Raw genomic sequence first — 15,956 nt, 5'->3', positions numbered from 1 at the left:
CCTTACCTCCCTCCCAGTGCCCTTACCTCCCTCCCCTCGCCCTTACCTCCCTCCAGCACCCTTACCTCCCTCCCCTCACCCTTACCTCCCTCCCCTCGCCCTTACCTCCCTCCCCTCGCCCTTACCTCCCTCCCCTCGCCCTTACCTCCCTCCCAGTGCCCTTACCTCCCTCCCCTCGCCCTTACCTCCCTCCCAGTGCCCTTACCTCCCTCCCCTCACCCTTAACTCCCTCCCAGTGCCCTTACCTCCCTCCCCTCGCCCTTAACTCCCTCCAGCACTCTTACCTCCCTCCCAGTGCCCTTACCTCCCTCCCCTCGCCCTTACCTCCCTCCCCTCGCCCTTACCTCCCTTCCCGCGCCCTTACCTCCCTCCAGCACCCTTACCTCTCTTCCTGCACCTGGGGACTCAGGAACCTGCTGGCATCATCCTCGTGGCTGCTCTGCTGGCTGCTCTGCTGGCTGCTAAGGAAAGACACAGGATGCGAACTGTTAGGGACCAGCTCCTCTCTCCCCCTGGGGGAGCCACCAGCCTGCAGCTGGACAAAGAAGGGGGTCACCAAACTGTAGAAATACAAGTTCCCAGGGTACGTGTGCACAGAGCGCACTGGCACCGGTGGATATGAGAAAGGACGAATCTGGTGGAGACACAGCACTGGGCTCACTGGACGCACTGGACGCACTGGGGGCACTGGGCTCACTGGGCTCACTGAATGCACTGGGCTCACTGGGCACACTGGGAGCACTGAGCTCATTGGGAGCACTGGGCTCACTGGGAACACTGGGATCACTGAACGCACTGGGCTCATTGGGCTCACTGGGCACACTGTGAGCACTGGGCTCACTGGACGCACTGGACGCACTGGGGGCACTGGGCTCACTGGGCTCACTGAATGCACTGGGCTCACTGGGCACACTGGGAGCACTGAGCTCATTGGGAGCACTGGGCTCACTGGACACACTGGGCTCACTGGACACACTGGGCTCACTGGACGCACTGGGCTCACTGGACACACTGGGCTCACTGGGCTCACTGAATGCACTGGGCTCATTGGGCTCACTGGACGCACTGGGCTCACTGGGCTCACTGGGGGCACTGGGCTCACTGAATGCACTGGGCTCACTGAATGCACTGGGCTCACTGGGGGCACTGGGCTCACTGGGCTCACTGGGCTCACTGGACGCACTGGGCTCACTGGACGCACTGGGGGCACTGGGCTCACTGGGGGAACTGGGCTCACTGGGATCACTGGGCGCACTGGGCTCACTGAATGCACTGAGCTCACTGGGCACACTGGGCTCACTGAATGCACTGGGCTCACTGGGCTCACTGGACACACTGGGCTCACTGGACGCACTGGGCTCACTGGACACACTGGGCTCACTGAATGCACTGGGCTCACTGGGCTCACTGGGCTCACTGGACGCACTGGGCTCACTGGGGCACTGGGCTCACTGGGGGCACTGGGTTCACTGGGCTCACTGGGTGCACTGGGCGCACTGGGTTCACTGGGTTCACTGGGCTCACTGGACGCACTGGGCTCACTGGGGCACTGGGCGCACTGGGGGCACTGGGCTCACTGGGGGCACTGGGTTCACTGTGCTCACTGGACGCACTGGGCGCACTGGGCTCACTGGGCACACTGGGCTCACTGGGCTCACTGGGCACACTGGGAGCACTGAGCTCATTGGGAGCACTGGGCTCACTGGACACACTGGGCTCACTGGACGCACTGGGCTCACTGGACGCACTGGGGGCACTGGGCTCACTGGGGGAACTGGGCTCACTGGACGCACTGGGGGCACTGGGCTCACTGGGCGCACTGGGCTCACTGAATGCACTGAGCTCACTGGGCTCACTGGGCTCACTGAATGCACTGGGCTCACTGGATGCACTGGGGTCACTGGGGGCACTGGGTTCACTGGGCTCTCTGGGCTCATTGGACGCACTGGGCTCACTGGGGGCACTGGGCTCACTGGACTCACTGGGGGCACTGGACGCACTGGACACACTGGGGGCACTGGGCTCACTGGGGCACTGGGCGCACTGGGCTCACTGGATGCACTGGACACACTGTGCTCACTGGGGGCACTGGGTTCACTGGGCTCACTGGGGGCACTGGGCTCACTGGACAAACTTGGGGCACTGGGCGCACTGGGCTTACTGGGGGCACTGGGCTCACTGGGGCACTGGGCGCACTGGGCTCACTGGATGCACTGGGCTCACTGGGGGCACTGGGCTCACTGGGGGCACTGGGTTCACTGGGCTCATTGGACGCACTGGGCTCACTGGGGCACTGGGCGCACTGGGCTCACTGGATGCACTGGGCTCACTGGACACACTGGGGGCACTGGGCTCACTGGGGGAACTGGGCTCACTGGGATCACTGGGCGCACTGGGCTCACTGGACGCACTGGACGCACTGGGGGCACTGGGCTCACTGGGCTCACTGGACACACTGGGCTCACTGGACACACTGGGCTCACTGGACGCACTGGGCTCACTGGACGCACAGGGCTACTGGGCGCACTGGGCTCGCTGCGTCCTGAGGCGATCTTGGGGACGGAGCCTGAGCGGGGCTGCGGGGAGGCCTGCCCAGGGCCGCGCTTGCTCCCTCACTGAGCACACGGCTCTCTGTGGGCACAGCTGTGGTTACCATGCACTTAGGTTCTGTTCTCCCAGCAAGAAGTAAGAGAACTTAGAAGCAATTTATATCACATTTCCAAACACGGACAGCAGAACTGCGCCATCCACGAAGCCTGCAGTGGCTGGGCTAGAGCTGAGCATACAGCACCTCCCACTTCCTCCCCACGAAGCACCTCCTGCCCCTTGTTCACTGTGACGGGGCTGCTCGCCGCTTCCCCTTTGCCAGGCCTCACGGACCTGCAGCTCCTTGTGACGCAGTTAGACACGGAGCTGGCCCACGGTTCCCTGCACCGGGACTGGCTGCGGCACGCAGCAGGCACCCTCTCCTGCACCGCGCGGGGTGTGCTGTGCCACAGCAGGCAGCCCAAAACACGGGTCACCTTCAAAGCAGACACGCCCCAGAGTGAGCCTCAGGGGGGGAACAGCGGTCAGCCTGCCCAGCAGGTGGGAGGGGCAGGGGGGAGGGGCGGGGGGAGCTGCCTGGAGCCAGTGGCAGGGCTCCCCCCACCCCCCATACGGCAGGATCAGCGCGTGGCCTCCTCCCGGGGTCAAACCTGACTTCACCGACGACAATGGGCACCTACCCTCCCTGGCCCTCGAACCTGAAGTTCAGCTAATACAGGGGATCCCAGAACTCAAGGCCATGTCCCAGGGCTTCAGAAACAGAATTCGGAACTGACGTTAGCACATTGTGCCACTAGATGGCACTGTCGCCGTCCAAACCAGAACCTCAAGGAGACCAACCACCCAGCTCTTCCGGAAGCAGAAAACCAAGACCCAGGCCGGCCCCCCTCCTGGCCCTCCCTCCGCTTGGAAAGGAGCTCAGAGGCAGAGACCAGGCAACAGTCACCCCCTTCAACGGCTGTTGGTTCAAAGTAACGAAGAACGTCACCCCCCCCCGCCTTCCACCAGCGTCTCCCCGACGCCACTGCGCGTGCAGCAAGGGCAGCGCCAACACAGGTGAGGCCGGGCCTGGAGCACGCGGCCTGGGGTGCGATCCAACTCCGCCCTCCCTACCTACGAGCCGGAGCAAGTTATTTGGCGTCAGTTTCCTCACCTACACAGTGGAGACAGCTCACGACAGCTCCCACCCGGAAAGCGACTGGAGGATCAAGAAAGAACGCGTGTGACATGTGAGCAGCGCCTTGCGCACATGCCTGCACGGAGACGCCAGGACCCTGAGGCACGGTCTGTGGGTGCTGGGAAGGAAACTCCGGATCCGAGAAGGACCCTGCTCTCCAGGAGTGACGATCGGGACGTCAGATCAGTGTCGGGAGGAGACAATGGCTCTTCGAGGTAAACACGGACAGCTCCAGAGACACAGGGCAGAGAGGGAGCGCCCCCCTGGGCAGGTGACGGTCCCGCAAGGTGTGCGTACTGACGCTGGGACAGGACAAGCAGAGCAGGGTGACGGCAGGTCATGCCCAAACGGCTGCCACGCGCCGGGCCCTGAGCTGAGACGGGCGCGCAGAGCTCCCGTCCGGAGGCACAGTGCGCACGGCGCCCGATGCGGCCGCACGGAGAGGCCCCGGTGCAGGCTGGGACACTCCCCTGGGGGCTGTCAGGGAGCCCGTGGGGAGGCGAGCGCGAGCAGCGGGGCTGCAGGTGAACCCCGGACGGCGATCGATCTCGCCGGAGCACGGGGCCTCCCTCCTCCACAGCCAGGAGGGGCGGCCTCTCGCCCGGGCTGGAACTCACCTGTCAACAGTGAGTGGCTGCCACCCACGCTCCACGCAGTCCCACGCGATCACGTTGCTCAGCAGAATGTCAGGCTCAGCCACCCTCGCCCCCTCACATCACCGCCTGCAGGTGGACGGTCCTGACCGAACGCGGACACGGCGTGGGGTTCACGAGGCCCGAGTCACAGGACACGCACAGTGACGGGGCACAGGCGGCTCCTCGCGCTCCCTCAGGAGCTGCAGGCCCTGGCTGGGTCATGACCGCGCCCCCGCCCCGCCCCCGCCCCGGGACCTGCAGGGGAGGACACGGTGCCAGCGGGCAGGGCCCGTCCCCAGCCAGGGCCCCGGCGAGACAGGTCCAGTCCGGCCCATCGGCTCAGGAGGCCGAGGAGAGCGTGGAGGCGGCGCAGCGCGGCACTGCGGCGGGAATGGCTGCGGGAAAGCCTGCAATGCGCGCTCAACAAGGACCTGGACACTCAGCCCGGGCGCCAGGGGCCGGACATCGGCTGAGCCCCGGCAGGAAGGGGCTTCTCGAGCACCGCCGCGCCCCCAGACGGCAGAGAGGACGTCGGTGACCCGATCCCATCCTGCTTCAGATTCAAATCACCGTAGCAATAAATTCGGGAACACCGCGCTGTGTTCCGGAGGCGGGGACGCGCTTCCTTAAATTCCAGAACATTCCTGAGGGAAAGGAGCTGAAGGAAAGCGAGTCGGGACCCTGGGTTTGGTCTTCGCCAGCAGCCGGGGCTTGGCGCTTGGCCTAGAAGGTCACGGTAACTGGCCACCGGGGAGGACGGGCAGAGCCCCAGCCGCCAGGACGCTGGGCGGCCAGGCTGGGTAACCCCGGTCCTCGGGCCCCCTCCCCTCCCCCGCCCAGGACCCTGCGAAGGCTCAAAGGCTCGGGAAGGCGTCCGGGTGCCTCCAGAGGTAGCGTCGCTGCTCCGGAGAGGACGTGGCACCTGCTCCGAGCCAGAGCCCCGCACCAGAAAGAGCTCTTTCTCCCGCACACGCCGGGGCCTGGAGAGGCGGCACAGCAGCTGGGGCCGGGCAGGCTGCACCTGTACGCCAGGGCCTGACGGAGCGGTACCCTCATCCGCACTGAGGCTGTGCAGGCCATGGGCACGCCTCTCTGCTTTCGGCGCAATCAGAGCAACCTAGTATGTCGGCACCAATTCTCTCACGCTAACTGGAAGCTTCAAAAGACTCAGTCACCTCGGTGGACATGCCTTTGACGGGTAAAAAGGAGGAAATGAAGTATTTTAGGCAGTGGATGTCACAGAACTAGCATGGAGACAGGCACGCCTGACCCCCCCCCCCCCCGCGTGGTTCTCACGGGCTGGCACCTTGGCGGGTCACGCACCCGCTGAGCCTGCTCCCCGAGGGACGGAACAACCTGTGCGGACTGTGTGGTGAGCACGCAGTGTCCGAGTTCAGGATCTGGAGTCAGACAGACGCGCTCTAGTCCTGACTCTGCCACTTACTTAGGGTGACAATGGGCCAAGCAGTCAACGTCTCCACGTGTCAGGTGTGGGCGTATCCCCGGCCTTAGGTGGCTCCCTGGGGACTGGAAATGGCAGAAACCACCCACAGAGTGCCGGGCCCTGGCAGGCACACGCACTCCCTGTCCCGTTTGGCACATGAGGATTTAACACACTGAATGCTCAGGAGGAAGGTGACAGAAGAGACCCTGTAGTAAAAGGTTGAGATCATGTGGCCGGAAACGTAGCGCTGGTCACCCTGTCACCCCAGAGGGAGGCTGGTTTGCGGGCGGAGCCACACGCCCTGCGAGTGACGGGCCATCCCGCCAGGGTCAGCAGAGAAGGTGTCAGCGGAGAAAGGCGGCTCGGAGAAGCAGAGAACAAAGAACCGTTTCTGTTTGCCGTCTGGCAAGCTCGGGAAAGCCCAATAATAGAAGGCAAGTAAACAGACGTGATTTGGGGCGCTGCCCACGACTGCAGCTCCTTACACACACGCCTGTTTCCAAAAGCCGCTCAGAAAAGCGCGCTCGGTGAGCCTGACCCTCTGTCTGCAAAGGCAGCAGGACTCCCCGCTTCCCGGCTCCCGTGGGAACCCGCCAGGTGCATAGCCGGTCAAAGGTTCGATGGTTCAGATCCCAGTGAAATACCTCTCAACTCATTAACATTTCTCCACTGAACGGTTCTTCTACCTGTAAACAGCACGTCCCTGTCCGGGAGGGAGGGAGGGCGGACAGACGGAAGGAAGGATGGAAGGATGGAAGGAAGTAGGGAGGTAGGGGAAAGAGTGGAAGAGTGAGCGAGCCTGGCACGTGGCTCAGTTGGCTGAGCGTCATCCGTGCACAGGAAGGTCGCCAGCCGATTCCTGGTCAGGGCCCAGGCCCAGGTTGGAGGTTCCGTCCCTGGCCAGGTGCTTACCGGGAAGCAGCCAATGGCTGTTTCTCTCTCTAAAAATCAATGAAAGCTTATTTAAAAAAAAAAAAAAGAAAGAAAGAAAAGAAAGCTCTCTCCCTCAAATCCTTTATTTCTCAACCCCTCAGGGCATTTTATTGGAAGAATATCCTCCTGCCAAACGTCCATCAAGGCTGCATCAGGGACGATGCCATCCTTGGCCCCTCCCAGGTCTGAACCTGCCCAGACACGTGCATTCCTCAAAGGCCTCTCAGTGATCCTGTGGCACCAGGACGAAGACCCCTGGCCGCCACACTCACTGCCTCTGCTCCCCGCCGCCGAGCCCTTCCTCAGCCCGCCGCACCTGGCCGCACCCACCGCTCCTTGGTTTTACCAGCCGGGGCCCTGCTAGCGCCAAGCCAGCGGCCACCGGTGCACCTGCTCCTCCTGGACCCCGGGCAGGTCTGACCCTGACCGTCCCCCCGCTTTAGCCTCACTCTGCTTGCCGTCCACGGCACCACCCTCTCCGCGCAGGAGCGGGTCTTCCATGGGGATCCTTCCTCTCCCAGCTTTATGCCCAGGGACTTCAGTTAGAAGGAAACCGCAATCATGTTTACACAGTAAGCCCTCAACTTCCACTCGATTTAATGGACTTCGGATATAACGGACAGAATTACTGGCCCGTATGTCATATGTGAAAATTAACACCCTGTTGATTTTAAAACACTTTTAACCAAGGTTTGCTTATAATTAAATTAACAGGTTATTTTTTAAATTATTAATTCACTGTTATTATTTTTATACTCTCACCTAAGGATATTTTTTCCATTGATTTTTTTTAGAGAGAGGGAAAGAAGGGAGGGAGACAGAGAGAGAAACATCAATGTGAGAGAAACACATCGATTGGCTGCCTCCCACTCGTATCCTGAACCAGGGCCAGGGATTGAACCTGCAACCGAGGTACGTGTCCTTGACCAGAATCAAACCGAGACCCTTTATGCGTGGGCCGAAGTTCACACCAGCAGGGCAGGTCCCTGTCACTTTTAAGAAATTTTATCAAATAGGCCATACTCGGGGGAAAACATCGCAGTAACTTCACCGACCTAATAAATACTACATATCCACAAGTACAGTCTACATACTTAAATCCTAGAGCCACCGCCCATAGCAACGTTCTGGGAATGGCTAGCACACGATCACACCACAACCTAGGCGGTGGTGTGACTTTCTGCGGCAGGTTATCGCTTGCCTGCCCCCGTTCCCACGCGCACTAAGCCCCGCCCAGCCTGTGCATTTGTTAATTTGCGGTGACTGGTGAGTGCACGCGTTCACTAGACCTATTCAGTATAAATTTAAAATTACAGGGATACATACAGAAGACTTTCGTGTGAAATTAAATTTTCCTACATACTTAATTTTAATCACACACACGTGTCTACATAAGTAGAAACAGGTAAACGAACTAATTTGTCCGTTTTCTAACACACGCATTTGGAAAACCTACTTTATTACATCACAAACCTTCGGCTCTAACGGACACCCCGTCGCCCGAATCAGTCTGTCAGGCGAGGTTTCACTGCACGTTCAGGGGAGAGGGCGTGTAGCTCCTGCCGGACCCTCAGATGAGCCGGGACCGCAGGAGACTAGCCCGCCGCACTGCGTCGCGGGCCCTGAGCCACCCGAGGCTCCAGTGGTGGTGGGCGCGCTGGCGGTTCCCAATTAGCCAGCCGAGCCGCGAGTGGAGGCGGCTCTAGTCAGACGTGGCCACTTAAGTGTAATTCATTACATTCAGTTCCTAGTTACATATCACGTACCAGGAACGGCATGCGGCATCCGCTTCCACGTTAGACGGGGCGGAACACCGCTGTCCGCGACAGAGCGTCCCAGGCCGAGCCCCGGACTGAGCTCCAGCTCTGGCCGTGGCCTCTCCCTACCCCTGCCTCCGCTTCGCGAACACGTCAAACGCACGGCTGGCAGGGGCATGTGGCCTGCCGCCGCGAGTGTGACATGCTCGCTAGCGTGTAAGTCACCTCCCAGACCTGTTCTGGGCCCGAACAAGTAGACGTCACAGAAGGCTGGGGAGTAAGAGGCCCCGCAAATGTAGTGGCCCCATGCCGATCACCGCACACTGCACGGGGCGGGGCTCCCTTGCGTGTCCCAGAGGAAGCCCAGATGGAACTGTGCCCCCACGCCAGTGTCTCGCCAAGTCCTGCAGATTCGAATTCTACTTTTTTACTCTCCTCGGCGCCACCTCCCACTCACCCCACACCACTGTCCGAGCTCGTGCTCCCGCACGCCTCGCAGGGACGGCCGTCAGAGGCTCTGGCCCCACTCCCGTCTCCACGCTGACGCAGTCATGACCTTCCTGAAACGCAGATTTGATCGTCTCTTCCCCACTGACAGCCATCAGGCCTTCCCTGAGCTCCTGCGCCCTTCTCGGACCCCACACCTCTCACGCCCACCCCAGAGCTCCCCGCCGCTCAGCCTCCCCGTCTGAACACGCTCTCCCGGCCTGGCGCCCCCTTCCTCCCTGCCCTCGCTGTTCTGCTCCTTCTGTGCCTGAGGCCCCAGGCCCCGCCTGCACACAAACCTTCCCTGCCCCCTCCTCCCTACCCCCGCCTCCACCCCCGGGGATAAAAGAACCGCCTTCGCTGGGGCTGAAAAAGGAAATAAGTCAAACCCACTGCATGCTCAGGGAGGTGCCTGGCGTTGAGCAAGTTCTCACAACCTGACTGCCATTACCCTGGAAAGCAGCACTTCTCAGGCAGCCACCCTGAGGGCCGCCCGCTCCACGGTCAGACCTCCCCGAGCTCCCACCGGAAGGCTGGTGCTCACCCACCCGCCACCGCCCCGGCCGGGCTTAGCTCCGGGCCCAGCGAGCCAAACTCAGCCCTCAGGTTCTGTGGGAGCCAAGACCCGCTGGTCACTCCTGCGCCCGGCACCGCGCCCGGCACAGGCCGGGTGTGCAGCGCACCTGACACAGGAACGCCCACATCTCCAGCCCTGTCCTCCCGGCTCTCTGCTTCCACCCGACACTGTCGCTGTTCCCGAACCCACCCTGTGCGAGCTCTCAGCCACGCCCAGGCCACACGCCCCGTAACGCGGGCCTGCGGATGCTCCGCGTCTCTGACCCGCGGCGCTGCAGCACCCTGGGCCTCCGGGCGCATCGGGCCGGCCCGGCCTCGGAAGCCCCATCAGCACCAATTCCCGAAGGGCCAGGGATTCGTTTATTCCCAACAGACCCGCCCCAGGCCCGTGCTCTGGGGATGCCAGCGCGAGTTAGACGGCCGCGACCCTGCGGATAAGGCAGCCACTGTTCGGAAAGCTACCGGGCCGGCACTGCCCCCTGACGCCGCCCTCCTCTGCCCCACCGTGCCACAGCCGGGCCGGCACTGCCCCCTGACGCCGCCCTCCTCTGCCCCACCGTGCCACAGCCGGGCCGGCACTGCCCCCTGACGCCGCCCTCCTCTGCCCCACCGTGCCACAGCCGGGCACCCTCGGCGACGCCAAGAGAGGAAGCGGCGCCTCCCGCGGGGCCTCGTGGAGCGTGCAGGCGAGCGTGGCTCTCCGAGGAGACGTTTCTGTAAATGTTTGCAGGAAGTTTGGAAGCTCCAGCTCTTTCGTTCGCCTCTTCCTTTCTGAAGTGTCCGTGACTTTTACGTTTCCATGCCAATCCTTGGCTCTCACGGATACAGATAACCAAGCTTTGATGGGGAAAATGGATGATTCTCTCTAAGGCTCTGTTCTTTTTTTATTTTTTATTGACTTCAGAGAGGAAGGGAGAGGGACAGCTTCTCAGCTCAAACTCTCTTCACCTGCCCTCAGCCAAAGGGACTCGCCGCTGCGTTCCAGCTCCCCGCGTGTTCTATTCCCATCTACTAGCGTCACTGCGAACGCTCAGGCCCTCGGGAGCGAGTGAGCACAAGCTGACCAGGCCGCTCAGTGGTCAGCCTCACTCAGCCGGCAGCCAGAGCGCCCGAGGTGCCGCCCAGAACCTGGCAGCTCTGGGAATCGGTCGGACCCGGGCAGTGGGCCTCCGGCCAGTCTGGCCCTCCCTCCCCCAGCCCCGGGGCCCCTCCTGCCTCAGGACACCCCTTGCTTCCCTGGCCGTGGACAGGGCGGTGCTGGGAGCTGCAGGCTCGCAAAGGCCACTTGGTCCACAGGTAACCCCAGGCCTCACTTGGGACAGTCATCCTGATCCCGGTCCCTGTATCCAAACCGCTCAAAAGGAGGAGGTAGGTTCCTTTTCCGTTGATTTCCTCTCACAGGCAAGTCGGGGCTGCCCAGGGCACAGGGGAGCCTCTGTTTGGCTGCCACACGCCCCCACTTCCTCCACAGCAGCAGCCCTTCACCCAGGTTCCCAGCTGCCACACTGTGAGCGATGACTGACGCCACGCAGCCCGTCTCCCGGTTAACATGCATGTGTGCGTGTGCGTGTGCGTGCACGTGTGTGTGCGTGAGTGCGTGTGCGTGTGTGTGTGCATGTGTGTGTGTAATGCAAGGCACACACCTCCCACTCGGAATGCCAGGTGGCGTCCTCTCCACACCGGGATGACAGAATTCAAGCCACACACACGCCACGCTTCACGTGGTCCGAGTACAGAAAACGCACGTGTGGTTCCTGCTCAGCGTTGGGGTTCTGGAAGCCCTTAAGGACCCCTTCCGAGGAAGCTCACACTTAGAGACACACAGACTGCCTCCTGCTGTGTCTCTTCTCAGCGCTTCTTGCTCTCCGACCCCTGGAAGGCTTGCCCAGAGCTCCGACCACAGTCCCCTCCTCTCCTCAGCACCCCGTCCCCACAGTCTCACCCAGACCAGGGCTCGCTGACCCCCAACCTCCACCGCAGCTCTGACTGCTGCAACAGCACCAGGTCCCCGAACCCCGCTGCCTCCCGGGTGGCCAACACCCGGCCTCCCCAGGCTCCTCACGTCGAAAACTACCCCCCCCCCCCCCGCCACTCTCATCTCTTCTACCAAACAGCCTGCCCTGCTGTCCGCTACCTGCGCCAGCATCTGCTCAGCTGTCCAACAAGGAAACTGGAAAGAGTGGGGGGAGCTCGCTCCCCGCCCCCGCTCCACCCGTCCCCAAGTCCCGCTGCTCCTCCTCTGATGCGCCCTTTCTAGCAGCCTCCCCCCACCCCACGCCCCCTGCCCGGACCCAGAGGCCAGGCCAGACTGGCTGCCTAGGAATCGCCCGGAAACGTGCTATGAGCAGGCTCCTGCCCCTCACTTGCCCTCGATCCTGACCCGGGGGTGTGGGGTGGGATCTGAGGGTTTTTGACACACAGCCCAGCTTGCTAACTACGGAAGCCCTAGCCTACTGCAACAGCCCCAACTGTGCTGACACATTTTTAACGCCAGCGTGGGGAGAGGGGCTGCCTTATATCACTTGCTGAATTCCGGGTGTGAGCGCTCCCACGTCAGCACGAGGAGCCTGAACTCAGTTGGGCAGCGCTGTGCGCAGGGGCGAGGCCGCCGCCGCACACGGACAGGCCTCACCACCTGCTATCTTCTGAAGCACCAACACGCTCTTCCTGGGTGAAGTCCTTTGGTGGCTTTCTCAGAAATGACAGTCCAGAGACCTTTGCCTCACACACCAGGCCTCACCACATGCCACCAGCTTCCCCTTCCCCTTCCCCTTCCCCTGCGGGCCTGGGCTGAGCCCCGGGGGCACGGAGCCGCTGTGCCCCTCCCGCGTGGCACATGCTGTCCCCTCCACCCTAAACGCCTCTTCTCCGTGACCCCACAGCCCCACCTCAACAACGGCATCTCCCCCTCAGGCCCCTAAGTCCGTGCCCCCCAGAGCCTGGCTGTCCCCCTCTGACGCATTCATGTCCTGATTCAGGGGTTCTCACGGATTCTCCTGGACCCGCAGCTCGGCTCCCTCGGAGCCACGACAGACCCGAGCCTGAGCGGACCACAGTGGTAATGGTGGCTCTGCCCACGCCTTCACCGCACATCGGCGACATCAGAGAAACCTCCTCTAGCGCAAACAGCGCTGCTTTTCTCCGAGTATTCAGGCCACTGCACGCTAATACGTGCTGTCTTCACAGCTAGACAGTGCCTCCCAGGTACTAAGTGCTCCACAAACTTCCTTCCACGGTCAGAAAGCAGATTATATACACACTAGTGTCCTGGTGCACGGATTTGTGCACATTGAAAGGAAATTACTTAGAAGAAATATTTTAATATCGCTACTCGCCCTTTCTCTATAATAGAAGTGCCAACTAAATTCACGATAGACAGTGATGGATTGAAACACACATGTGCGATTGGCACCAGCGAGAGCTTTATATGTATGGTGCATGCACGAGTCAACTTAGCCTTTTATATATATATATATACATACACACACACACACACACACACATACACACACACACACACTAGTGGCCCGGTGCACGAAATTTGTGCATGGGGGGGGGGGTCCCTCAGCCAGGTCTGCACCCTCTCCAATCTGGGATCCCTCAGTGGATGTCCGACTGCCCGGTTTAGGCCCAATCCTGCTAAACCGGCAGTTGGACATCCCTCTCACAATCCAGGACCGCTGGCTCCTAACCGCTCCCCTGCCGGCCTGATTGACACCTAACTGCTCCCCTGCCAGCCTGATTGCCCCCAACTGCCCTCCCCTGCTGGCCTGATCACCCCCAAGGCTTTTATTAGTGTAGATATGACCCTTCACAGAAATTTTCACTAACCCTGCTTTACAATAAGGACTTTATGATTGAATCATTGGGGCCAGACACCAAGATTTCCTTTCTTTGAATAGTGGAGGGAATAATTATCTTGTCTTTAAGTTGCCCTGAACATCAAATGAGATAATGACTTAGAAAAGATAATGACTTATAAAAGCTCCATATAAAGACAACTGTCTTTTTCATGTACTGAAAAGATAATGAAGTGGTAAAATGAAAAAGACTATTTTTATTCTCCCCCTTTCTTCTTTTACAGCCTTTATTTAAACTTTGAAATTTATAAAAATTTCACTCCTATTTTCATTTCTTTACATTCAATATTATTTTGTATTAGTTTCAGGTTTTATATTAGTTACAGAATAGTGGTTAGAAAACCATATACTTTACAAAGTGTTCCCTGATATTTCCAGCACCCACCTGGCATCATACCATCATTACAACACTATTGACTATATTCCCTATTTAAGTGACAATGGGTTTACAGGTTCCTTCCAGTCTTTCTTTTGTGTTGCTTGTCCTTCCTTTTCTTTCTCACTTCTTCCCTCATTTTCCTTATATAGTATCTCAACTGGCCCTCAAAGCTCAGCGAAGGCAGTGGGACACAGTTAATCCATTTTACAGACCAGGAAACTGAGGCCAATTCCAGTTGGCTGTGGAACTTGACTCATCTATAGACAGGCTCGAGTCTCCTATCTACCTACTCCAGGACTTCTGTGAGAATCAAATGAGATGAGGCACGGGAAAATGCTTCACAGACATTTGGTTAAAGTGTAAAATGTTTGCACCTGGCTATAAAGCAAGTCGTGCTCCTGGGCTGAAGAAACTGCAAGGAGGCTAGTGGCTAGGGAGAGGAAGCCGGGCGTTGCTATGTGACATCATTACCCAGCAACCACAGCCACCATTTCTGGGCTGGGCTGTGGGCCGCATTTTGCGCTTGGCAACATTGGCTGCGATTTGGTGGGCTGACGCTCCGGGGTGGTGGCGGGGCCTGTGTCCCACTTGGGGGAAGCCGAGTGTTGGTTTGTTGGTGCCAGGTCCCTGGTGCCGCTTCTTTGTAAATGGCCAGTGCGGGTCACGGCAGCTCCTGCATTGAGCATCTGCCCCCTGGTGGCCAGTGCGCATCATAGCTACCGGTCAGACAGACACTTAGCCTTTTATATACACTGAGTGGCCAGATTACTAAGATCTCTGAACGCATAATAATCTGGCTACTCAGGGTATATCCTATATAATAAAAAGCTAATATGCAAATTGTCCCCTTGACCAGGAGTTCAACCAGCAGGCAGGCCGGCCAACTGCCCATGACCCCTCCCCCTAGCCAGGCTGGCCTGACCCCACCCATGCACGAATTCATGCACCCGGCCTCTAATATATATATATATGTGTATGTATGTGTGTGTGTGTGTGTGTGTGTATGTATATGTGTATGTATACGTATATGTATATATATATGTATATGTATACACACACACACACACACACACACTGAATGGACAGATTATTATGCATTCAGAGATCATAATAAGCTGGCCACTAGGTGTATATAGATATACACACACATTTATACACACACATATGTATATATTCTGATCTCCATTGCAAAGATGACAAAAGTAAAGGCTCAAGGGAACACGTGACATATAAGAGCGACTTGTTGGTGAGCCAAAGGGTGAGATTTCGGTCCCGGTTTTCTGCCCCTGAATGCTGACTTTCACTGACAATGCTGCCGCAGCGTTCGCTGGGAGCTGGGAAGGGTGGGTGGCGGGAAGGACCTCGGTGAGAAGACGAAGGGAGGCCTGAGTCAGGGGCCAGGGGCTGGGTAGAGCCTGAGCGGTTCTGCTGAAGTCCTCTCCCCCTTCCGCCCTGCAGGAGGCAGCCCGCGGCCAGGAAGCAAGCACACCTGGACGCCCAGTGCAGCCAGACCTTGGGACAAAAGGGACAAGCGTTTGCCCTGACAGTCAGCAGGCGCTGATCTGAGATGGGGCAGTTTGCAAAGAACGGCCGCAAGGCCAGGCGTGAAACGGTGAAATAAACAAGTTTCTGACCATCTGAAAAGCGGCCTATGCCAGCTGCCCAGCACCCAGCTGGGGAGGGGCCATCGGCAGCCCAGCGGACAGAGCAGCGTGCCGGGAGAGGCAGGGCGCCGCAGCTGGAGCCCAGCGGACAGAGCAGCGTGCCGGGAGAGGCAGGGCGCCGCAGCTGGAGCCCAGCGGACAGAGCAGCGTGCCGGGAGAGGCAGGGCGCCGCAGCTGGAGCCCAGCGGACAGAGCAGCGTGCCGGGAGAGGCAGGGCGCCGCAGCTGGAGCCCAGCGGACAGAGCAGCGTGCCGGGAGAGGCAGGGCGCCCGCAGCTGGAGCCCGGCCGAGGGAGGCTCCAGGCGGCAGTGACAGCTGGCCTGACGCCCGAGGGGAGGCTTTGGTGACCGAAGAGGCCGGCGCCACCCCCTCAGGCGCGGGCGGGACTGGGGGCAGGCCAGCGCAGATCAGCCACACGGGTGCCCGAGGGCCTCTTCGTACACACGGTTTATGAAGCCACCACGGGCAGGTCACTGGAATCCCCTGCCAGCTCTGGCG

General features: G+C 60.0%; 1 protein-coding gene across 1 annotated transcript in view; it reads right to left on the bottom strand.

The window, feature by feature from the left end:
• Positions 1-379: 379 nt before the first annotated feature.
• Positions 380-15,956, bottom strand: part of LOC114228861 (sialidase) — a 29,551-nt gene continuing 13,974 nt past the window's right edge. The window contains exons 2-4 of the mRNA XM_054712839.1: positions 1,543-2,008; positions 631-1,442; positions 380-461 (exon numbers count right to left, since the gene is read on the bottom strand). Coding sequence (XP_054568814.1) covers positions 380-461; positions 631-1,442; positions 1,543-2,008 — 1,360 coding nt within the window. The remainder of the gene's footprint in view (positions 462-630; positions 1,443-1,542; positions 2,009-15,956) is intronic.

The sequence above is a fragment of the Eptesicus fuscus genome, chromosome 23 (assembly GCF_027574615.1).
Source record: "Eptesicus fuscus isolate TK198812 chromosome 23, DD_ASM_mEF_20220401, whole genome shotgun sequence".
NCBI lineage: Eukaryota > Metazoa > Chordata > Mammalia > Chiroptera > Vespertilionidae > Eptesicus > Eptesicus fuscus.
Note: the sequence above shows the minus strand (reverse complement) of the source record. Positions and strands in the feature narration are given on the sequence as shown.